At 43.9% G+C, this 26,018-nt stretch overlaps 1 protein-coding gene across 1 annotated transcript in view; it reads right to left on the bottom strand.

The window, feature by feature from the left end:
- The window catches only part of EEIG1 (estrogen-induced osteoclastogenesis regulator 1), a 45,953-nt gene that overhangs the window by 9,429 nt on the left and 10,506 nt on the right, over window positions 1–26,018 (bottom strand). The window contains exons 2-5 of the mRNA XM_056812469.1: window positions 5,397–5,517; window positions 4,992–5,021; window positions 2,164–2,280; window positions 201–247 (exon numbers count right to left, since the gene is read on the bottom strand). Of these exons, the coding sequence (XP_056668447.1) occupies window positions 201–247; window positions 2,164–2,280; window positions 4,992–5,021; window positions 5,397–5,517 (315 nt within the window). The remainder of the gene's footprint in view (window positions 1–200; window positions 248–2,163; window positions 2,281–4,991; window positions 5,022–5,396; window positions 5,518–26,018) is intronic.

Here is a 26,018-nt window from a genome sequence, read left to right on the forward strand (position 1 = left end):
ACTGAGATACAAACAGAAAAATAAGATCCAGGTTCTCAAGGAATTCCCTTTCTAATGTAAGTCTCCTGAACTTCTCCCCCTTTCTCCATTCCCTACTATGACCATCCTCAAGTCACTACCTTAGCCACTGATGGAGACTTCTGCCCCCTCACTTCAACATTTTATTCCCCAGAACGTATGACACACCACCAAAAACTCACGTCTTAAAGCAGGGGTCTCCAGAGAGCAAGGACATTCCAATGGTGACCTGTTATAGGAAATGAGAAGACGTCGGAATCAAAGGAAGGGAAGCGAGGCATAAAGAAAATGTGCTAGACCAAATCTTTATTCAGAAAATTACTGGTTGGGTGATTATGAGTAAATTCATTTCACAGAGACATGGTAAAGTAATACAGTGGGTAAAAGTGCTAAATGAGGAGTCAATAAGACTCAAGTTCAAATACCACCTTGATGATTACTAGTTGTGTGACAATGGGAGAGATATTTCATCTCTCTCGGCCTTGGTTTCCTATCTGTAAAATGGGGATAATAATAACTGCAGCTATTCCCCATCTGGGATGGTGGGGAGAATCAAATGTGCTAACATGCACAGTGTTCTGAAAACCCTAAAGGCACTAGATATTGTTATCATTATTTACTTCTCTGAGACCTACTTTCCCTATCTGTGAAAAAGGAGCTAACACTTCAAATATTAATTCACCTATATTTATAATCCTGGGATGTTTATACAATGTTTCCTCCTAAATTTCTAGGCCTCGTAGGTTTATGAGCCATTACCACTACTCAATAATAATCAGAACCTCTTATTAGCCATGATTATCACCAACCAATAATATGAACCTCCTCTAAGGGAAAGACCTAAAAGTTTCTAGTCCAGGGATTCTTAGCCTGATATTTGTGATCTTGGGTTTCTAAAAAAATATTCTGATATCTACACTTCAATACTATTGGTTTCCTTTGTAACCATAAATACTTTAGAGTTTGTGTTTTTAAAAACACTGATCTGAAAAGGGATCATCAGGAGGTCAAAGAGATCTACACAAAAAGATTAGGACCTCTGCTCCAGACCCTGATCCAAAAACTGTGGAGTTGCCCCCTCCCTCACAATCCCCATCTCAAGTGAGATGTTCTCCTAGGGCAGTCCTGCTTGCCAGATTGTTTAGTTTTTTAGCTCTGAAATGTATATTTGATTCTCGACCAAGCTCTGTATCAGTCTCTATACTTCCGAAGTACAAAGACTCCTAAAAGTTTGGTTCTCTATTTTCAGATTTCTTTTCCTATCTACTTTTTCCTTCCTCTTAACATAAATTTCCTTAGTTCAAAAACAAAGACTAAATAAACCTCTCCCCCTACATCAGGTGTTCTGAGCCCAAATTGACCACAAGGCCTGAATGTACATGTGCCCCAGCATGGAGCATCCTGAGAACCCTTCATCTTTTCCTGGTAGCCTGGTAGCTGTCTAATGTTGGCAGCCAGGCTTGCCAGCTAGCTCCCTACTCCTACACATCCCCCAGACTCTCCAGGGAGACAAACATGCTCGTATTTTATCTGCTCAAGGAGGATGTTGTTAGGACCAGATTGTTTTCTTAGGCAGATGGATGGGTGTGGATAACAAGGAGGAACTGGGCTCCTCCGGGGGAGGAAGCCCTTCTTGTCCTTCTCTCCTGGGGGAGGCAGAGTTCAGAGGAAGCTGCCTCCCTCTAATAGCCTCTGCCAGCACGTGGCTGGGCCTGGGAGAGATGGGTATGTGAATACAGACCAGGTGACTCTGTCACCCTTCAAAACCACCCTGCTTAGGGTGGGTTGGAAATCACAATTTATACCAGGGAAATGGAAAAAGTGGCTTTCTCATTCATTTTATTCCTTGAGTACTTACTATCCCAAGGAAGTTAAAAAGGTTAAGGAAAAGTCCTTGGAACTCTAGCTTAACCTTTCTGGGTCTGTTCCCACATATGCAAAACAAAGGAGATGGATCCATATATCTCCAAAGGTCCTTTCCAGATCCAAATCTATGATCTATCTCTGGCTTCTTCCAGCTTTAGAACTATTTGGTTCTTATCTGATTTTGTCATAGCCATACAGACTGCTAGAAGTAAGGAGGGCAGGGGAAGATGGAGGAGAAAAGGATGCAGAAGAACCTGGTCTTCCTGTTACTGGGGATACCTTTAAGATGGAGTTGTCCTGCCGGGTGTTCTTGGTATCATATCCTTCTAGCAAGCAGCATCGAACAGTGGAACCAGAGCCAGCAAATTCAGCCAGGTTCAGGTCAGCAAATCCTAGCTGAAAGAGAGGAAGGGGGGTGAGGGACAGAACAGGTCAAGGGAGAGGAAATGGTCATTCAATGAAGGAAAATGCAGGTGTCCTGGAAAAAGATGAGAAAGGGGCTAAGAATAGCACTGCAGTCAGGAGTTGGGATACTTTGAGATTCCTGAAGGCCAAAATCTGGCAGCCTCAGCCCAGGGAAGCTAGGTAAAGTTAATCCAGAGGGGAAGGTAGGGGAAAGGGCAAGTTCTGAGTCAGTCAAGAGAGTGTTAAACTGCCCTTGGGCTGTTGCATAACCAAGGACAGGGAAGGCACTAGGTCAAAGATGTGGGAAAAAAATAGAATCACACATCCACACCACATAATAAGGCCCTCTTTGTCCTCAGTCTTCCCAGCATGCACCCTGGCCAGGAATGACAAGAGATGAAAGGATATTGTTGTCGATGAAACTGACACATTGTTCCATAGAAACAAGAATTGGGGTCTGTTGGAAACCCCCGGTAATGGGAGAAGTGGCTACTGGACTTGGGGGCAGAATAAAAGAATCAGCTCTAAACTTGCAGTTAGTTCCCTGTAGGTTTCCCTGGATTGGACACACCTGGACACAACTCAACACCTCCCCTACCTCCATCTCCACTATATGAAAACCCCAGAGATTTTAGGATCAGCTACAGAAAAGTATCTGGTGGAGAATAACAGACTAACTGGTCAGAACAGAGAAGAAAGAAGCCTTAAATGTTTCCAAAAGATTATTACTCATAACCCATGATGGATAAGAAGTTAGTGAAGGACAAGTGAATATGGTAAGAAGACAGTTCAAGAGCAGGATCCCAATACCCAAAATCCTATGTTGGTCTTCCAGGTCCATTCTTGAAAACCTACCATGTCTGTCTAAAGAATAAAAAAATGTGGGGGAGGGCACAGAACCCCTTTTCCCAGGAACAAACCACTGAGAGATGACATCTCAAGATGAACCAAACCCATAGATAAGAAGGTGGCTAAGCAGATGGAGAGCCATGCCTAGGGACAGGGGGTCCTGGGTTCAAATCTAGCCTCAGACACTTCCACGATGAGTGACCCTGGACAAGTCATTTTACCCTAATTGCATAGCCCTTCCTATTCTTCTGCCCAGAAACTGATACTTAGCAGAAGACAGAAGTTAAGGACAGAAGTAAGAGAAAATTTTAAAAAGATAACCAGGGCCAGTAATAGAAATGATAGAAAATAGAGTTAAAAGGGAAGGGTAGTGATAGAAGTGGCTGAGAAGGAAGAAAGTAGAAGCAGGGGGAAACCAAGTTGACAAAAATCAATGAGTCAAGACAGTATAATTTCCCTTCACCAAAAAGCCCAACTATGGCCACTCTGAAATAATGCCCATCTGTGGTGAGGCAGGGTGGTACCAGCTCAAGCTGAATCTCTACACTCTTCGGGAGAAACTGAAGAATGGTTTTTATGTTGATGCCCAATTTCCTATTTTGGTAAAGTGATGGTAAGTGAATTCTGGGAAGCTTAACAAGGCCTAGTCAAGTAGTGCTTTGCATTAAATTGAACACTTTTAGAACCCACACACATTTTGAGTTAGTAGGTAGAGGAAGAGTGGGTGGGGTCTCCAATTGAGAAGCTCTTGATTTCAGTGAGTTAGCTCATTACCTTAGAGAAAAAAATACACTGATCTCCAATCAGGCACATGGCGCAGTATTTAAAGCATTTTTCATCATTTCCTGAGAATAATTCACTCCCGTTAAAGGGACAACATGAGGAAGAGCTTTATCAGAATGCCAGAGGTAGCATATATATATATATATATATATAGGACAGCTGCATTCTCCTCCTCTGCCCCTCATTCTGATCAAGCATTGTTCTCTGGAGGGATCCAAGTGCCTGGCTTTGTTGAAAAGAGGTGCCTCCCAAAGCCTAGCTGGAGGTACGGAACGATGGAAGGAGAAGGACATTATGTGGCCCTGAACTCTCATGTTAACTGTGGCTTTCTTTCCCAGCTAGGAACTACTGCTCTCATGCAGCTCTCAGAGTTGTCAAGAGGATGGATAAGTGTCCGTGTTAAAAGCTTCTTCACCTGGCTGGGTTCCAGGGTCCATCACTTTCTCCACTCCCATGACATCAGAGATAGGGCAAAGAGCTGGTCCCAGCTCCACTATTCTTCCTGACCTCCAGCTGGGAATAAACAGAATGGGCTGCCTGCCCAGCTAAAGGATGTGCCCTTGGCAGCACCGTTCCAACTGCTGAGTAGAGATGAGAGGGTCAAGCCAAAGGCATTTCCCTCTCTTCCTCTGGCCAGGCCAAATCCCCTAGGGCATAATACAGCCCAGCAATGCCATTTCTCTGACTCAGACTGGCACAGGAATGATGGGGATGACAGATCTGGTCCTATCTGGCCCTGCCAGAAAGTGACACCTAGGTTTAGTGTCTCTATTAACAAGAAGTGAACTAAAAGGCTGCCCCACCTCAGCAGTCAGGAGACTCTCTATCTCTCCTGAGAATAGATGGTAGGCTCTAAGTACAGCAAAGGGAATTTAATTCCTATTAAATATAAAAGTAGACAAATTAAGAACCTTTTATTCTAGAAGGGGGTGGAGGGGAAGGAAGGGCTTTTTAAAAAGCAGTTAATCTGGGATATTTAGGGCAGTCCTGCCCAATAGGCAGAAAGTTAAATGTCCTTTTCCTTCTCTAGTATTCTATAGCTCTGGGGGACTATTCTATAAGACTCTTACCTTGGAGTAGGCCTTCCCACCTTTCAGCTCCTGCAGAAAGAGGAGGGCATGTCAGTGAGGAGGTTACTAAGGAAACTGAAGAACCTGTCACTCATCTACCTCAGGGACTTAACACCCCCATCCCTAGTTAGATTGTCTGCAGAAACTTCCAGGTAACAACCCCAGGCATCTCTCTGAGATCTGATCTGAGCCAGGCTTTCTGAGACAATCTAGGAAACTTTGGGTTCAAAAATCACAGGGAAATCAAGGATATAACTTAGGCCCGAATTTACCCCCTGTGACTTCAATCTGCCTCATTTAAACTTAGAACAGTCATTTTATTTCCTTTATAGACACTCAACCATTAATTGACCCCTCCCCGCCCCCCATAGCCACTATTCCTGCCTGCCATAAAAACTAGCTCACCTTTCTGACAGACACTCTGCAGATGCAGGGATCCAGGAGACCCGTGGCGGGATTAGCACTCATTTTACACACGAAAGTAAACTTTTTCCTCCATCGGACACAGTTTTCTTGGACTTCCTCCCTAAGGGTAAAAAACATTAGACTGACAGTTACCAACTCAAGGTTCTAACATAGCTAACATTTAGATGGTATTTTAAGGTTTACAAAGTGAGTGACACATATACGATCTCATCTGATCCTCACAATCCAGCTCCCATTTTATTGAAGAGGAAACTGCGGCTGAGAAATAAAATGACTTTGCCAGGGTCACCCAGGCAGCCCCAAATCCCAGGTCTCAAAGCCCAGTGCTCGAAACTGGGGCTTTCAGAACCACAGGATTCCTATGTCCAGAGCTCTCCAACAGGATCGATAGCTGAGGAAACCAAAAGCAGAAAAATCGGCTCCATTTAGCCGTCACATAATTTATTTCCCGACAGCTGGAAACTCAGGGAGGATGTGGGAGTGGGGTGGAGGGTGTGTGGGGAGATGGCAGGGGAAGCTGATCGAACATTCTCCAAGCAGCAGGATCTGGGGGTGGGGTGTATGCAGGGAGAAGGGTATGTGGGTGGACTGAAAGGGGGAGGGTGGAAACATGAGAGCAAGTAGACCCACTCTGAGGGGCCTCTCCTGTGCTCAGGCCTGGGAAGCGCTGAACAGGGTGTGCTCGGAGCCACGGATCTGTATTCGTGAGAAGGCGGGTGTTGGATCTGAGTGCAGGCAGGAGCAAGCACATCTGGCTCAAATGTACAGGGAGAGGCTGCCTGGAGCCATCGACAGCCCTATTCCGGTTGGGAGGGGAAAAGAGATGATTCTCCTCTTTTTTTTGGAGTGCCCCAGTAGACCTGACTGAGGAAGCACTCAGGGAGGGATCCCTGAAGCTGGGGAATCCAAACAGGAGAACACAGAGAAATCAGTTATCTCCAGGGTCTTCCAGCACAACAGGAAAGGGAAGAGAAGAGAGGGTGGAGGGCAGCTGAGAAAATGACCATCTCCTCCACACCCACCAGGAACCCAGCTTACCAGCCAGGTCACGGGAGAGGGAAGAAGATAAGGCCGCATGTGCTGGATGATCTTAATGAGATAAATGAATCCAATGATTCACCACAATTATTTCTCCAGCAGCCTGTTGTAGGTTAAGAGATGCCCAGAGACAAGTCCTGGGACGAAAACCTGTTATCCTCCTTGAGATGATCCTGAGAATTCCACGGGAGCGGGTGAAGGGTGAAGAGCGCGGCTCTAAACTATCGTACCAGCTAAGAATCAACATAAACCATGCCAAGGATGAGAAAGGACCATTGGCCCTCCCTTCTGCGGAATCTAAAGAAGAAATGATCTAAAACAGTGAGGCGGAAGACTTCACAGCCATTCCTTGAGGGCTCAAGAGCTATCCCCAAGTTTTAAAAAGTCATCATGTTCCCAGGCTAGTAGTATAGTATCATCCTCTCTGGGTTCCTTTTTGTAAATTGGGGAGGGTTTGTATAACCCCCTCCATTCCCACTCATTTTCCCCCATTTCTTTAAAAGTTAGTATTGTAGAGAATGAACAGAATGAACTTCTGGGGCTCTCTGGAGAACTTGGGGGCACCCCAGAGATTAATTGCACAGCTATAGCATCTTGAACCCACAATGAACAAAGGCCTTCCTTCTAATCCTTGCCATGGGTCAGAGCCATTCTCCACTCCACTACTGCCTGTGACCCTGGAACCTCTGAATTCTCCAGTAAATTGGCATGTATAGACCCAGGTTATAAACCAGTTGGGGTGTGATCCAATCTCATCCATCGATGAGTCACAGAAATATCGTCAAGTCATCAGGAAGTCCCCCCACTGCCCCTCCCACCCCCCTCCATTTCCAGTGTCTTCCTTCTGAGATTATCTCCCACTACTACCTGGCATAGCTTTCCCCGTATGTAAATTGCTGCCTGCTGTCTACTTCACTGGGCAGGGACTATGTTTTTGCCTTTCTTTACATACCCAGCATTAAACATTGGGCCTGGCACATAGAAAGCGCCTCCTAAATAACTACTCTTGTTCACTGTTTGGAACCCATCTTCCTTCCCCACTCTCTACACATGGAGGCCTCCATCATGGGATCACAGCCTTAAAGAGCTGCGACCCCTTCATTTTTACAGATGAAGAAACTGAGGCTGGGTGGCTAAATGACTTGCTATCCTAGGATGAGATCTGAAGGCAGAACAGGGACTGCCACACACAGGGCCACATGCCTCTTGGTCAATCCATGATCAAGACTTCCTTTAAGCAGCTCTCCCCGTCTACCCCTCCCTTACTTTTGTCTTGGCTTAGCCAGTTTCCCTATCAGTTCCCCCCCTTTTTTTTGTTTCCTGGAAAATGACCTGCCTTCTAAACTAAGTCAGCTATTAACTTGGACTGGAAGCTCAGCTTTGCACTTAAATCCCTCAGCAAGGGCAGGGCTTTCAATGTAGTGCAGGGCTGATATATAGTTGCTAAATGAAGACATGAGGAAGGCAGAATGCTGAGGGGGAAAGGAAGGATGACCTTTGGGAATCAGCATCACAAGGTTTTATTCTGTTGGGGTTTTTTGTTCTGTTTTGTTTTGTTTTGTGTTTTTTAAAGACTTATCTTCCATCTTGGAATCAATGCTGTGTATTGGTTCTAAGACAGAAGAGTGGCAAGGGCTAGGCAATGGGGGTCAAGTGACTTGCCCAGGGTCACACAGCTGGGAAGTGTCTGAGGCCAGATTTGAACCCAGGACCTCCCATCTCTAGGCCTGGCTCTCCACTGAGCTACCCAGCTGTCCCCTTAGTGATTCTAAGGCAGAAAATAGGTAAGGGGCTAGGCAAACAGGATTAAAGTGACTTGCCTAGGGTCACACAGCTAGGAAGCATCTGAAGCCAAATACAAACACATGACCTCCTAACCAAGAACTAGAGCTCTAACCACTGTGCTTTTTAGCTGCCCAACACAGTTCTGACAAAGAAGAAATCTCCAGGTAATTTAGTAATTTTATAGACAAGGAAAAACAAGGCCTAAGGAAGTGTTTACTCAGTGTCACTCAGCTGATCAGAGGCAGTCCCAGATCTCAGATTTTCCTGAAATCTTAAGTTGATTGGTCATCTCAGTCTGGTCATTTCATTCCTGTCTTTGATCTCTTATACGAACAGGAATTAAAATCAAATCAGAATCAGAAATCAATCTTAAAGAGAGTTTAGGGGGCAGCTGGGTAGCTCAGTGGATTGAGAGCCAGGCCTAGAGATGGGAGGTCCTAGGTTCAAATCTGGCCTCAGACACTTCCCAGCTGTGTGACCCTGGGCAAGTCACTTGACCCCCATTGCCTAGCCCTTACTACTCACTCTTCTGCCTTGGAGCCAATACACAGTATTGACTCCAAGATGGAAGGTAAGGGTTTAAAAAAAAAAAGTTTAAAATAAAATAAAATACTTCTCCTTTCATTTGGCTGTTGTGCAGTCATGTCAGATTCTTTGAGGTTTTCTTTGGCAGAGAAAATAGTGGTTTGCCATTTCCCTCTCCAGATCATCTGACAGATGAGGAAACTAAGGCAAACAGGGTTAAATGACTTGCCCAAGGTAATACATCTAGGAAATGTCCTGAGGCTGCATTGAACTTGGGTCTTCCTAACTCCAGGCCAGGTGCTCTACTCACTGTGCCACTTAGCATTCCCTAAAACAAAGTAGTCTAGTGAAAGTCACTGCATTTGGAATCAAGAGGATCTGGGTTTGAATCATCACCTGCTACTTCCCTGGGTAGCTCCAATGGGTGAAGGAGACCAAGGACCCAGTCCTACGTGTCTGAAAGTCCAGCTTTAGTTGGTCCTGGAATCAGGAAAAGTCATCTACCTGAGTTCAAATCTGGCTTTGTGACCTTGGTCACTTAACCCTATTTGCCTCAGTTTGTTAAATGATCTGGAGAAGGAAATGGCAAACCACTCTGGGCATCTTTGCCAAGAAAACCCCAAATGGGGTCATGATGAGTTGGACACAACTGAACAACAGTAACAACACTTTGTCTTAACAAGACATACAAGGACCTTTTATTTTCTTATCACAGCATTTCAAACTTATCACTGTCTTTCCAAGCTGCTGCCAACAACCTGCTCTTTCTGTCTCTTGAATTTTTGCCCACTCCCTGACTCCAGGCACATACTTTTCAGGACCTGAGGACCTTTCAGGGAAACAAGGGCCATATGGAGGCTGGGGAGAAAGGCCACTGAAGACACAAGGATGGTCTGTGGAATAACCTTAAAAAGCAGGACAGGTAGCCACCGGATCCTAGAAAACAACAGCTAGGAACAGCCAATGGGAAGCCGTAGAGAAGTATCGGAGAAATCACATGGAGGCTGCAGTTGGATTCTCCCCTGGTTGAGATTGGAATCTGAGACTATTCAATACTTCCCTGTCCTCCCTCCTCTCTTTCTCACCCTACCCACTGGCCCTCCCCCACCAGAGAGTCGGATGACAGACTCCAAAAGACTTAAATGGATCCCAGGTTAGACATGCTGGAACACCCAAAAGAGATTAGTCACCTGGAACAAAATGCTTAACAATCTGTGGGATTTTTCCCCCTTCTTTGTAAAAAACTAGCTTTGGGTTGAATGCAGGTAAGGCCTATGCATGATTCAAATCTCTGTGGGGAGGGCTGATCCTATTAAAGGGCATTGATTTAAGACTTCTAAGGCTTAGGAAACTGGCTCTTTGTCCCTCTCCTTTCTGGGAAAAGGAACTGAAATCATTATACAGATTTTGCCTATTCTAAGACAAGTAGGTTGTTTACTAGCTTAGCACGGTAACTTCTTTCCCATTTCCACCAAGTTGATAAAACAATCATTTCTCATCACTCTCTGCCCATCTTTATTCTTGGTCCCTGGAACTTGTCTACTAGCAGTAATGCAATGACCCAGGACAATTCTGAGGGACTTATGAGAAAGAGCACTATGCACATTCAGAGGAAGAACTGTGGGAGCAGAAACACAGAAGAAAAACAACTGCTTGATCACATGATTCAATGGGGTTATGATTGGGGATGTAGACTCTAAATGATCACCCTAGTGCAAATATTAATAATATGGAAATAGGTCTTGATCAATGACACATGTAAAATGCAGTGGAATTGCGTGTCGGCTGGGGGGGAAGAAAAGTGGAGGGAAAGAACATGAATCATATAACCATGGAAAAATGCTCTAATTAAATAAAAATTTTCAATTTAAAAAAGAAAAAAAGTCCCTGGGGGTGGGCCCCACAGATGGCAGGGACACCATGAGAGGGAGGGCCTGAGCTATAATTCTGGGTGCAGGCCTCAATGTTCCCTAGGGCTCTGGCCAGGACAGTTCAGTAGGCTCGCCCAGTCAATGTTTGTTCATTAAATATTGATTGACCTGAACAGCTTAGGTTCTTGAGTCATGAAAGCGGGTCTATTTCTGACTTGCTACAAGGCTTCAGACCAACTTCTCTTGAGACCTCAGCCTCAGTTTCTCCATCTATAAAAATGAGAGAGGAAACGTGGGCATTCCTGTCACGAGATGTTATGAGGAGTAATGAGGTGTTATTGTCCACACGGATGAAAGGTAAACACACAGAGAAAAAAAGCTGTTCCTGTTGATAATAGTGGGTGGAGAAATAGAAGCTTGATGATGGGGTTTAAGAAGAGGCAAACTCTCCAAAGCTTCAGAGGGAAGGGAATCCTGGAGATCAGAGACACCTCCCCCCCAAAGCCCAAAGATCCCCATTCCCATTAGAAGGCTTCCCTCCTTTCTTGGCAGGTGAGAGAGATGAGTATGGAATATCAAACAGACTTCTTTTTCATTCTTGATTACAGGAAATGGCTCTTGGTGTGGGGAGAAAGAGGATTATATTAGGAAACAAAGACTATAAAAAACAAAAGGTAACAATAAAATAGAGGCAGCCTTAGCTCACTGGTTAAAGTACTGGTCCCTGGAGTCACAAGACCAGAGTTCAAATCCAGCCTCAGACACTTCCTAGTTGTGTGATCTTGGGCAAATGACTTAACTTTGGTAGGCCTAGGAGGCAGTTGGGAGACTCAATGGATAGAATGCTGGCCCTAAGGTTACAAAGACTTGAGTTCAAATCCAGCCTTTGACAATTCCTAGCTGTGTGACCCCAGAGAAATCACTTAACTTCTGATTGCCTGATGAAAGGATTCACTGAAGGAAATGGCAAACCACTTCAGTGTCCTTGCCAAGAAAACCCCATGGATAGCTATAGTCCATGGGATCATGAAGACTCAGACATGACAATAACAACATCAATAAAATAAGATTTTAACATTTCCTTGATTACATTGATCAATGGGGATATGATTGGGGATGTAGACTCTAAATGAGCATCCTGGTGTAAATATCACTAATATGGAAATAGATCTTGATCAATGACACATGTAAAACCCAGTGGAATTGCTCATTAGTGGAGGGGGTTGTGGGAAGGGGAGGGAAAGAACATGAATCTTGTATCCATGGGAAAATATTCTAAATGAATTAAAGAATGTTAAAAATAAAGAAAGATTTTTAAAAGAACGTGCTATAGCTGGAAAGACGAAGGGATTTATGAGAAGGGAATAATAACTGCAAGTGGTTAATTAGTAAATCAGATAGGTTACTTTAGAATGTAAAGAGGAGGGAACCACTAGGTGATTCAGTTCATACAGAGCCAGGCCCAGAGACAGAAGGTTCTGGGTTCAAATCCAGCCTCAGATACCTCCTAGCTATGTGACTCAGGCAAGTTACTTAACCCCTATTGCCTAGATTTTATTATTCTTCTGACTTAGAACTAATACACAGCATTAATTCTAAAACAGAAGGTAAGGGTTTTTTGTGGTTGTTGTTGTTGTTGTTTTTAAAGTGAAAGGGTACCAGAAGTTAGATTGGTACTGTGGGAAAAGCTCTGGTTCTGGAGACAAAGGACCTAGATTCAAATCCTACCTCAGATACTACCTGTGTGAAATTGGGCAAATCAATCAGCCCCTCTGGGCCTCAGTTTCTTTATCTAGAAAAGGATGGGGTTGGACTACAGTCTCTGGATTCCCTTTTAATATAAGAACTGAAGAGAGATTCAGATATTTAGTGGAAGAGCAGTGAATATGAAGGTTATCAGTTCTGAAAACAAGTCTGAGAAACTTAGCACAATAACAAAAGATTGATCTGCAGAACTTGTAGGGAAGGATATTCTTTTATTTATTTAATACTACAGCTGAGCTAGGAACCATCTTCTGTAAAATTATTTCATTTACATTTTAAAATATTAAATATAAGTATTTCAAATATCTTAACAGCCTAAAGTCCCTTCTACTCTACATGGGTCACAGAATGGAAATAACACATAGAAAAGAAAGGGATCTTCTATGTGCCTGGGAGAGGTGGTTTTAGCTATCCCAACAGCCTGATATTTTGGGTGCCTAAAAGTCCTGTCTGCTGTCTCAGGGCAGGTAATTATAGGGACGGTGTTTCAAAAGTGACTTCAGAAGAGTTTCATTTTCAGCTTTTGAGATTCTCTGGATATACAATTAGCCAGATCAAATCCCAGGGAGGTGAGGACTGCAAAGGGAGGATGATTGAATGAGGCCCAGGCCTCATGCAGGGGACCACCCCCAGCCCACCTCAATAATCACAGGTCTCTTGCTGCAGTGGGCCTAACCCAAACCAGGGAGGGACAAAACCCAGCTCTATTTCTGGGTCCTCCTGAAATAGACAAAACTATACCAGGCTGGATGGACTCCTCTCCAACAGACCTTCTCTTAAGCATTTTAAAGGTTTAGGAAAACTAAATGTTACTAATGTTACTGCCACATGTTCAAGTCTTTCACCCTAGTGAAAGAAATTAAAAGAGAATCTTGCATGCTTTGTGTTTCAAGAATGAAAAGACTAAGATTCCTTAAGTGTGGCTTTTCCTGATCCTGGACACCCCCCTCCCCCAGCTGGGGATTACATTGGCCACCTTATCCTGCCACTCAGCACCTAACCCATTCTTGAAACTTCTTGGGTCTTAGGACAGTAGAAAAGGAGAAAGACAAGAAGAAAGTCACCCTGAAGTACTGTTTTGCCTTACTGGGGGCTTTCAGAAAAAGAAAATAGCTAGCACATATGTGGCATTTCAAAATTTGCAAAGCACTTTATATATATATATGAGATTTGATTTCCACAATAACCCTGTATAGTAGGTACAATTATTATCCCCATTTTACAGATGAGACAACTAAAGCAAAGGCAATTAAATGTCTGAAATCTTCTTTATTCCAGGTCCTTGCCTTAATGGGACAATACAAATAAGAGAGCAGACACATTAAAGAATCAGTCACTCAAATGTAGCTTTTTGATCACTCAGCTCCACCACCACCATCCTTTTCAACTGATTTTCACAGGTACAAAGCCAGTAGTTAGGGCCAGGGAAGCTGGAGGCAGGCAGGAGGGGAGGGAGGGGAAAAAAACATTTTCCTAATTCCAGATTCTCACAGTTTAAAATGCTTCTGATTTCACACCCTTAGCTAGTCTGGCAGACGATAGCTAAAATTAGGTTTGTTTCAAATGGGTTAATTCAAATCTAACAGTCTCCAATTTCTTTGATGGGAAGGTCTTGCCTTTATCCCTCTAACTAACCTATAAAGAATTTAGGGAGTGTAGTTCAATGGTTCCAGAGCAAAGAACAAACCACAGTTTACTCCCAAACTCTTTATCTCTGCATGGCATAAAAATAATCTTGGGCCTTAGATCATAAAATGTTCAAGCAGAAAGAATCCTTAGCAGTGATTCTGTTGACCCACTCCTTCCCCTTATGCTCTGATACTAATATGGATAATAAATGTTAAATAAATGTTAAAAGTTAATATGGATAGTAAACAGAAGGATCTAGGTCTTCTGATTTCAATTTTTTCCCCACTAAACTGCTATTCCTGGAATCCCCAGAACCAAAGAGCAGTCTATAAGGAAAATCCTTCATCTAATCAAGGGCCAGGGTATGTGTATATATACACATGTGTACACACACACACACACACACACACACACACACACACACACACACCACAACAACAACAAACCCAATTCTCCCAAGGACAGGGATCTGGTCAGTTGACTCCCTGGCAAGGCCAGCACAGCAATGATGATGCAATAGAAGTTTCCAACTGATGAAAGCCAGATCAGCCCAGAGATGCAAATGTCTAATAAGGAAACAATTTAAATCTAGAACATCTGCTACCATCAGGGTCCCAAGGAAGGGGCTCACTTTGAACTGAGAAACCATTGGGCTACAATGTTAATGCTGCTGCCACAGCCCCCTTGTTTCCCTTTGGCTACAGATTCTCAGGAGGGGACAAGAATGTAGGTTGCTCTGGATCTGACCTTATCAGTTCCTTCCTCCACTGACAATCCTCCAAAACACAAATGAAGTCAAATGGAAAATGTTCAGTGAGTAGATTCTCTGCAAGTCACTGTTCTCTGATAAGCGTGGCATTCAGAGATTCCAGCAGATAAATATTTCCAGAGAGAGAATTTATTCTTCTGGGCTGCCAGATAAAGCACTTCTCACCACTCAAGACACAAATACTTGTTTCAGTCCTCAGATCCAACCATGGAGAAGCCTAAAAAACCTCACTAAAGGTAGAGGCTGGGGTAGATGAGCCTTGGCCAGCCATTAGATATTCAAACAAAGAGGTGAAGTTTGAGAGGGGAGAATCCTCAGAGAAGAACAATTCATATTTATACAGTACTTTCTTCTAGGGAAAAATCACTGCTGAAGAGGAGACTATTTGCCCCAATTCTTTGACCCTAGTCAAAAGGGCACCCACACCTGTATATGAAGCAAAAGCAACATATTCCAACAACATAGCTGCCATGTTGGATACTGTTAATTGTAACTGGGGTCTTCAATAGACAACTAGCCTTGGAAGTAACAGACTAGTGGTTTATGATAGAAACTTATGCTCTGATAGCCCTCCCCACAATGCAAATTGGCTTGACACCCTTGGATGGTGGTATCCATAAATGCCATTCACACCAAGGCTAATGACTCACTCTTTCTAGCTCTATAGACAGCAGAGTAAGACTTCATGGATCCAAGAGAAAGCTCTCCCTCACTTATCCTGGTTTATGCTCGATTATCTAGGGCTCAGATCCATTTAAATTCCAAAGAGAGTCATATAACTCATGGAAAGCTACAAATTGCAACAAGCTGAAAAAAAAGAGAACTTATTAATAAAAATGGGTGTATTTTCACCCTGGAGAGGCTAGTATTTGTCTAAATATTTGCAGGTAGTATAAAAAGAATGCCACTCGGCAATATAGTTAAATTTACTTAATAAAGAACCTTTCAACCTGAGTCTTTAATTCCAGTATGTCTGAGGTTGATTTCTAAATATACCAGTTCCAGGAATTGGAGACATGAATTTAGAGGATCCATGCCCAGAGTAGAGAGATAGTCATCACAGATCACAGAGGCTAAATCTGTCAGGAGTTGGGGGTTCAGTGGAGAGTGTGAGTACAATATCAGGGATAAGGTGGGGAGAATAAAACTTCCCCTCATGGTTTTTATCTCATCCCCAGATAGTTGGGTCTCCAGAGAGAGAGCAAAAGGCTGGAGATGGTGTCTGAAAGAAAAATAGGCAAAAAGGAGAAAAAGAATTTTAAGTTTTAAGTCAAAATGAAAAGATTCTGACCTTCCACACATCACAGAAATGGAAGAAAATGAAGCTAGCCTGCTATTACTAAGGAGGAACAGAGGTATTAACTGTGGCTGCTTTTAGTATTTTCCTTTTTGGACCTGGCTGCCTCCTGTTCCCAGAGAACCTCTCTCCCAAGTCCAGACTAACTGCTCAGGTACTGCCAGCTTTCAAGAATAAAGGGAGCCAGCAGAGTCTAAACCCGTTCTGGCAAACCTTCCCCTCATTCTCCTACTTCTTCACAAGGGTAAGACTAAATGACACACCAGAGAAGTGTGTCATTGAGAGGAATAGCATCTGACTTCAGAACTCTGATCAATGCAGTGTCTGGTGATTTCAGTGAAGAAACATGCCTCCCCCTCCACCAGAAATGTGGAATGAGGGGTACATTTTCAGATACTGACAATGTACTGAATTGAATTGCTTTAAGTGGGTTGATTTGTTGCAAGGGAGGATTCTATGGTGGAGACAACTCATTGGGAAGTGATAGTGTCTTTTTGAAAAAGATAATAAAACATTTTTAAAGATTTTTAAAACTGTCTGGAAAATGTAAAAAAAATGACTTATCACTTATCACTTGTATATATGGGTATATGATTTGGGGTTTGGGCTTTAAAAGATTGCTCTATTGCAAAGTGAATAAGGAAATAGGTATCAAGTGATAACATTTATATAACCCAGTAGAATTGCTTGCTGGCTCTGGGAGGAGGGAGGAAAGAGAGGAGGGAAAGAAAGTGAATCATGGAAACAAGGAAAAATATCTCATAAATAAATAAATAAAAACTGTCTGGAAAGTATTAGGATCCTAGGACATGATCTCTGGAATCAATTGACAAGCAATTATGAAGCACTTACTATGTGCCAGGCTAGAAGCTGGGGATAGAAAATCAAAGAATGAAATAAGACCTACTTGCAAGGAGCTAGCAACCAAGTTTACACTCTACTCTTCCCAGGCTAACTCTGGGCCCCCAGCCCATCACTGCAACCAGGATAAAGAGAAAGACTTGGCCTCAAACTGCTTAAACAGTCAAAGCATATGCAGTGATTAATGGAGGCATACGACCCCAGAAAATTCTCCAAATCACGGATCTCCAAATACACTGTCAGAAATGTGCTTCCGAGGCCAGAGTTCAGTCCAGACATTCCCAGGTAGTCATAAAGGTTTAAGGAATACAGTGCTGTTCATGCCCCACCCCTCACCCCCCAGAAAAGTTTTAGGAGCCCCCTTGCTTGATGCAAAAGCAGAGAGCTCAGCCCCTGAAGGAGGGGTTCAACCCACAGGCCCAGGCAGGCATCCTCCTGAGTCAGTCCCAGGTGCCCCAATCTTAGGCAGGCCTAGCACCTGGAAGATGTCCTGGCTAAATACCCGACCACCCAGGGAGGAAAAGGGGTGGGGGAGCAAAGAATGAATATGGCAAGATCCTGAAGCATCAACAATGGTTAGACTTGGCAGTCCAAGAAGAAGCTGGGAGAAAAGATTTTTATGGCCTTAATTTATTCCTTCTCTCCCTCTCCTTTTCCAGAAAAGAAATGGGAAGGAATGAGAATTGGGAACTCCCAGGCTCAGGCCTCTGCTTCAAGAAAAGGGCCAGATGGGGGCAGCTGGGTGGCTCAGGGAATGGAGAGGCAGATCTAGAGATGGGTTCAAACCTGACCTCAGAGACTTCCCAGCTGGGTGACCCTGGGCAAGTCACTTAATCCCAATTGCCTAGTTCTCACTGCTCTTCTGCCCTGGAACCAATATACGGTATTGATTCTAAAACAGAAAGTCAGGGTTTTGTTTTGTTTTGTTTTAAAGGAAAGGGTATATCTCTCTTCTTGTTCAAAAGACAGACCTCCGGGAAAAGAGATTCTAAGATTTGCCTTGGAATCAGCTAATCCCTTATAAATGCAGTCACTCCCAAAATCTAACATTAATCCCTCTCACTGAAATCTGAGCCTCATTTCTCCAGCTCTCTTCCCCCATGAAAAACCAGGTGGCCATCCTCATACTGATGACTGTTTTGGAGTTTTTCCCCCCCATAGAAATGGAAAAAACATTTTGAGTCTATTCCCAAATATGCACTTCACTGAACAGATGACCCTTGGAGCTCCCTTGGACACTGAATTAATCACCACCCAGCCTCTGGTGCTAGCCAAGAGCTCTCCGGGTCTGGAGTCTCCCGTTTTTGCTGGCCACTGATATGTACATCCCTTCTGTGTGCTCCTCAAAAGATGATGACCATTTGCCCAATGTCTTTCTGATATCTCCCTCACAGGTCAATTTCATGGAATAGACAGGACAAGGCAGTAATGTGGAAGTGCAGAGAGAATTCAGGGCCAGGAAGACCTTGGTTCTGACCCTGCCTTTGACACATCCTGGCTGTGCACCCCCTGGGTTAAGTGACATAACCCTCACGCTGGCATGCATTGCTCACTGGAAATATGGAAATTCTTTGTATCAGTGAAAACAGAGCTCTGGCCTCTAATCTCATGAAGGAGACAAGATGGGTCAGCTGAGAGTCAGACCACAGAAGGCCTCTCATTCCACTGCTGATTTACCCATGTGATCTCAGACAAAACCCTTCCATCAAAACTCAAAGTTTTAAAAAACAAATGTTAAAATTATTTTAAAATGCAATTGAGAAATATTTAATGAAATTTTAAAAATATGAATTAATGACAAAAACAAAAACAAAACAGATTTGACGACCTTGCTTGATCACCCTACAGTAATGCAGTGACTCTGGGAAACAGCTGGTGAAATTTCTAAACACCAAAAGGTGTTCGGCATCCTTAGGCTAAAGCTCTCTAGCTTTCTAAGACAGTACAGGATTATGCCTGGCAAGCAGGCCCAGCTCCAACAGAAGACAGATGGGAGGGGGGTGTGCTTCTCCACAGGGAGGAGGGAAGAGGTAAAAAACCTGGGGAGCAAGGCAAACAAGCAACATGCAGCAGGGAAAGGTGCCCTCCCCAAAGCTCTAGCTCCTCTAGGCCCAGAGTAAGAGATCTAAGTTTACACAAAGGGTTTTCCCCACAACCAGTCAACCAGCATCTCTAGTAAGCACTCTGCTGCGGTCTGTGCAACCTTGCTAAGGCAGGAAGTGCTGACTGAACAGTAAGTAATCTTATCCCCATTTTACAGGTAAAGCAACTAAGCACTGCCAGAGCAGGGTTTGAAGGGAAGAAGGGCCTCAGCCTTGGGCCCTGAGGCCTCTGAGGAGCACGAGGGACCTATGGCAGAGAGGGAGATAAGGAGAGCAGGAAGGACTTGGGTTAGATATGAGGAAGATTTTGTAGGAGGTGACAGCTGTTGTCAGGCAGATCCTGAGATGGTTATTAAAAATAAGGGCTGTTAAAATAGAAACAGCTCAAGTATCATCTAGCCTCAGAACTAGGAGGTGAACTCATAACCTGGTAAAGTCTCCAAAGTGTTGGGATGGTTTAAGAATTTTATCAAAAGTACTGGAGGTGAGGGGGCAGCTGGGTGGCTCAGTGGATTGAGAGCCAGGACTAGAGAGGTCCTGGGTTCAAATCTGGACTCAGACACTTCCTGGCTGTGTGACCCTGGACAAGTCACTTAACCTCCATTGCCTAGCCCTTACCACTCTTCTGCCTTGGAGCCAATACACAGTATTGGTAAGGGTTTAAGAAAAAAAAAGTACTGGAGGTGAATAACTTCTATGTGTTTAAGCATTTTTAATAAATGACTACCTAGGTAAACAGCTATCCTTTTATTTCCTCCAGCACCAAGCAGAAAGAATTTTCATTTCAACATGGCTCTAGAGTCAGAGAACCCAGAGTTCTGCCTCTGGTGCTTGGGGTCACTTTGTGTGACCCTTGGGTAAGATGGTCTCCCTGGGCCTCAGTTAACCTCATCTGTAAAATAAAGGCATTGGTCTAAATGGCCTCTTCTGAGATCCCTCCTATCTGTCAATCTATTGCCAGCCCTTAGAGCATAAGGGGGTCCCCTAAAGGGGAGATCTGAGGATTTTCCACTACAAATCCAGAATCCTTTCTTGCCCAGGGGTTGCTAGCTTAGTCCTCAATCACCCATTCAAACATCAACTCAGGGTCTTAAGAACTAGAAAAGATCTCAAAAGTTATCTATTCCAGGGGGCAGCTGGGTAGCTCAGTGGATTGAGAACCAGGCCTAGAGACGGGAGTTCCTGGGTTCAAATCTGACCTCAAGCATTTCCTCGCTGTGTGACCCTGGGCAAGTCACTTGACCCCCATTGCCTAGCCCTTACCACTCTTCTGCCTTGGAGCCAATACACAGTATTGACTCCAAGACGGAAGGTAAGGGTTTAAAAAAAAAAGTTATCTATTCCAATCTATTCATTTTAGAGCTGAGAACACTGAGGCCAGAAGGGAGAAGTGACTTGCCCAAGGTCACCTAAGCAGAGATAGAATCCAAACCCAGGTTCTGTGTCTCCAAATATAGCACAAATTCCACTGCACCATACCCCCACATCAGAATCATAGGAGCTCAGGAGCATCCCATCCTGTTTTATTTTCAAAGAAATTGAATTAGGAGGCTAAGAACACTTAATCAAATAAGCAGAGACTTCTCAGAAGCTTTTTTTTAATCCTTGCCTTCCATCTTAGGATAAATACTGTGTACTGCTTCTAAGGCAGAAAATTGGCAAGGGTAAGCAATGGGGGTTAGGTGATGTGTGTGGGGTCACCCACCTAGGAAGTGTCTGTCTGAGGCCAGATTTGAACCCAGGATCTCTGGGCCTGGCTCTCTATCCACTGAGCCACCCAGGTACCCCCATCCTGATTCATTTTCAAAGAAATTGTATTAGGGAACCAAGACCTCTTAGTCAAATAATCAGACTTCTCAGGAGGTTTTTCAAAGATACTTTACCAGCTTTGTACCTACATTTCCTGTTGTTCACAAAGAAGACGGAAGAGGAAAGAGCAATTGGAAGTCAAATTTGACAAATTTGTTTTTCATGCAATGAGGCACACATATCACCCAACATTCTCATGCAACTGGAGCTGACAGCACAGATGTACAAAGTTCTGATGCCCGTGAAATCAAGCCCCAATTCTTCTAAAAACCATTGATTCTCAGAATACTTGCTCCTACCTCCTCCCTAAAACCATGAGCCACCCTGCCTCCATCCCACCCTCCCACGGTCCCACTTACAAAACAGGACCCCAAGTCAAGTTCACCCTCTCACCCAATGGGGACTGGGAAAATGTCCCACCTAACTCCTGCCTCAGAAGAACACAATAGACAGTCTTCTATAACAGGCTATAAACAAGTAGATGGTTATAAAGAGTCAGGAGGCCCTGGGTTCAAATCCGCCTTCAGATCCCTTCTAGCTATGTGACCCTGGACTCAATCCCAAATGCCCAGCCCTTACCCCTCTTCTGCCTTGGAACAGAGACTTGGTAACAATTCTAAGACAGAAGGAAATTTTAAAAAAAGGTGTGGGGGGGGAGGGGAAACAACATACTGGTGCAGAATGAGGCACACATTTTCAGATGTGGTCAATGTAGGAATTTGAATGCTTGCCTTTATAGTCATATGTTAGAGGAGAAGCTGCAAGGTGGGTTGGAAGGAGGAGAGAGTGAGTCACTGAGAAGAAATATCATTTTTTTAAAAACTTTTCCTTCCCTCTTGGAATCAATATTGGTATGTATTGGTTCCAAGGCAGAAGACTGTTAAGGGCTAGGCAATGAGGGTCAAGTGACTTGCCCAGGGTCACACAGCTTGGAAGTGTCTGAGTCCACATTTGAACCTAGAACCTCCGGTCTCTAAGGCCTGGCTCTCCATCCACTGAGCTACCCAGCTGCCCTGAAGTATCATTTTTTTAAAAGATGCTTCAGTGGGGAAAAAAATGGGCCTCCCAGCTCCCTGTTCATTTATTTGACCTAGGCCAAGGCAGACCTAAAAACTTTACTACCTACAGGAAGGAGGGAGGGAGAGGGGAGGAGGGAGAGAGAAAGAGGGGAAAGGGAGAGAGATTGAGAGGAAGAGATTGAGGGAGGATCAGAAAAAAAGGGAGGGGGGGAGAGAGAGAGAGGGGGGAAGAGAATGAGCAAAAGGGGAAAAAAGAAAGAGAAAGAGGGGGAAGGGAGAGAGATTAAGGGGACAGAGAGGAAAGGGAGAGGGAAGGGGAGAGATTGAGGGAGGGAGAAAAAGGGAGGGAGAAAGGAAGAGAGAAAGGGAGAAGGGGAAAGAAAGAAAGGAAGAGAGCAGCAGGACAAAGAGAGAAAGAGAGAGAGAGAGAGAGAGAGAGAGAGAGAGAGAGAGAGAAAATTTCCTTGAAGTGCTTTATAACCATACAATATTTCACTGTTGAAAGGCAAAATCTATGTTTTAAATCAAACTCCATGCCCACCTTTTCTTCTCTTTTTCAACCCATCCGTTGCCAAAGTATTCTAAGGCAGAAGAGTGGCAAGGGCTAGGCAACTGGGGGGTTAAGGGTCTTGCCCAGGAGCTAGAAAGCATCTCAGCCCAGATTTGAACCTAAATTCTCCTGGAAGTCTATCCTCTGAGCCACTTAGCTGTCCCAATCTGTGCAGGACACAGACTGTGGGTCCATTATCTCTCCATCTCACTCTACATGATGACGGGTCCTCTCGCCTGCCTTTTATCCTCTCTGATGATAATCTTTTAATGCAGAGATCTCCCTATGCCAATCCGCATTAGTCATATGCGGTGGCATCTCTGCCTTGCCCTATGGGCGGCCCACAATCCTCATTTGTAGTACTCTAGAAAGCGGTTATCTAGAATTTGCAACCATGTAACAGGAAGAATGGCAACCTTTAAAATCGGGGTCTTGTTTCCAAGAGAACAAGTTTGCTGCAAGTGCCGGGAGTGCCGGGAGTGCCTCCTGATCAGCAGCGGCTAAGCTCACTGGTCCATCTACACCAATATCTGCCCAAGGTACATGCAGGGGGAGACGCCAGGCCGGCGGGCTGTCTGCCCATCCAGAGGAGTATCAATCCGTGTCTTGACAACAGAGTTGTCTTAACTGGCTATAGAATCATAAGGCCCAGACCTAGGCCGGTTCTGGTTCAGCTATTTAGACCCATTTCCGTACTCTATGTGACTGAGACAGTCTTCACAGAGACTCAGCGCCATCTCTGTGCCTCACAGGCAGTTTTCCAGTGAACAAACAGAAGTAAGGACTGCCTCCAGGTCACAGGCTGAGCCTCCTTTAAAATCCATCTCAGAGATGAAATCGGCCAGTCCTTGACTCCTCGAGGCCGTCGAGGGGAGACAAGGCAACTTTGATGGACGTCTGCCCTGGGAGGAACAATCTCCATCTCATCTCCTCCCCGCCTCATGAACCAGCAGGGCCAGGGCATCATGGCTCACGGCTGGAGAACACAAACTTGCCTATGTGGCAGGGGGAGGGGCTTCTGGAGCTCAGAATCCAGGCTGGGATGGGAGTGGGAGCCCAGCTGCCTGGGACAAGGGGAAGAGCTGTTCCTGACACTGACTGATAATGGTGGGAGGCGGGTAATACCCTGCAACAGATGTGGGAAGAGAGAGCGGGGGACCAAGAAGAAAAGAAAAGGGGAAGGAAGAAGACCAGATCCCAACACCTGCTTTGTTACAAAGAAATCACAAGCAGCAGCTGTTCCACCCTGTCCTCAGGGGCCAACATCTGCCTTTTTCTGGAGTGAGCTAGGATGAACTTCAGGAAATGGGGTCCTGTGACCACTATTGCTTTTTTTTTTTAACCTTACCTTCCATCTCAATCAATACGGTGCATGGATTCCAAGGCAGAAGAGTGGTAAGGGCTGCTAGGCAATGGGGGTTAAGTGACTCACCCAGAGTCACACAGCTGGGAATTATCTGAGGCAAGATTTGAACCCAGGTCCTCCCATTTCTAGGCCTGGCTCTCAATCCACTGAGCCACCCAGCTGCTCCCTCTTTCTTTTTTAATATATTTTTATTTACTGTATTTCACTAAATACTGTGTAATTGGAAATCTTGGGCCTTTGAACTACATTTCTCAGGAGCCCACTGACTTCCTGTCATCACATGCTGACGTAGACAGAAGATAAATTGGGGGTAGTTCCATGTCTGGGTCTCTTTCTTTCCTGGGTCAGGACACTGGTGGATTGGCTGTTTGAGCAGGTAAATTAGCCATGGGCAAGTGGCCTTATTTTGTTACTTCTAGTGATTATTAATAAGTCTTATAAAATATATTTAAATTATATATTAATTTTAATTTTTACAATACTTCTTACTTTTAATTTTTTTAATTCATTTTTAAAATTTGAGTTCTAAATTCTCACCCTTCCTCCAGCCCTTCCCCTACCTCTTAAGACAAACAACAGGATATTAATTCTACATAGACCATCTATACACTTAAGGGTTTTTTTGGGGGGGAAGGGGTTGAAGGGGACAACAATCCATCAGCAAGCAATTAAGTGCCTACTATGTGTTGGGTACTGGGGATACAAAGGCAGAAATGAAATAATCCCTGCTCTCAATAACTTATAACTTATCTGAAGAGATCACATCTATACATATAAGTATATATCTAATAAATACAGTAAAAGGAGATTCTAGGAAGAGGCAATCTTAGCTGGCCTGAGGCACTAGGAAGGAGAGAAGGTATCCCAGGCAGGGGGCAGCTTATGGAAAGGCAAAGATATAGGAATTGTGTAATTTTGTGGGTCACAAAATGCAAATAAATATTTTAAAAGCCAGAAAAATAGGCTTGAGTCAGATTGTGAAGAACTTTAAACATTAAACAAAAGAATCTGTATTTGATCCTAGTGGTAATAGGGAACCAAATAATAGGAAGCAGGGGAGTGTCACGGATAGACCTACACTTTAGGAAAATCATTTTGGCAGTTGGGTAGAAAATGGATTAGAGACAGGAGAAATAGGAGGCAAGGAGACTTAGTCTATTTTTTTTTGCCTGAACCCATAAAGATATTAGCCCTAAATCCTTTAGATAACTTCCTTATAAGATGATGATAGATTCTTAAATAGGAAAGAGCCAGTTTGACCAGGTCCAAAAATATTTATAGCTGTACCTTTTGTGGTGGCAAAGACTTGGAAACTAAAGGGATGTCCCTCGACTGGGGAATGGCTAAACAAACTGTGGTATGTGATGGCGATGGAATAATATTGTGCTGTAAGGGATGAGGAACCAGATCATTTCAGAAAGAGCTGGAAAGACCTATGTGAATTGATGCAGAATGAAATAAGCAGAACCAGGAGACTATTATATATAGTAACTACAATATAATGGAACAATCAAATGTGATAGACCTTGCCACTAACAGCAATACAAATGATCCAGGACAATTCTGAGGGACTTACAAAAAAGAATGCCATCTACCTCCAGAGAAAGAACTGTTGGGGTATAAATGCAGATGAAAATATAGGAATTATCACTTTATTGTGTGGGTATAAGATATGGGGTTTTAATTTTATAAGATTATTCACTTATAAAAATGAACAATATTATATTGGAAATATTGTATAATCCAGAATGAATTGCTTCTCAACTCCAGGAGTGGGGTGGGAAGAATGGAGGGAGAAAACATAAATCTTATAACTTTGAAAAAAACAAGATGATTTTTTTTGGTAAAGATTTTTCTTTTACCAATTACATAAAAAGTTTTCTGAAGTTATGATCCAAATTGCCTCCCTTCCTCCATTCCCTCCCCCTTTCCAAAGCTGGTAAGTAATTTGATCTGGGTACACAACATGATAGATTCTTAAGGTGATAAGGGCCTAAACTAGGGTGATAGCTATTTAAGTGGAAAGAAGGGGGCAGATGTGAATGAAGGCAGAACTGATAAGTCTTGTGAACTACTAACTAACTGGATAGCTGTTGTTAACCCTTCATTTTCAAAAGGACCATGTGAGGTACAGTCTCATGTTCTCTGGATAAGACAAAACTCAGTGGGGGCAGCTGGGTAGCTCAGTGGATTGAGAACCAGGCCTAGAGACTGGA

Source organism: Monodelphis domestica, chromosome 1, assembly GCF_027887165.1.
Source record: "Monodelphis domestica isolate mMonDom1 chromosome 1, mMonDom1.pri, whole genome shotgun sequence".
Classification (NCBI taxonomy): Eukaryota; Metazoa; Chordata; class Mammalia; order Didelphimorphia; family Didelphidae; genus Monodelphis; species Monodelphis domestica.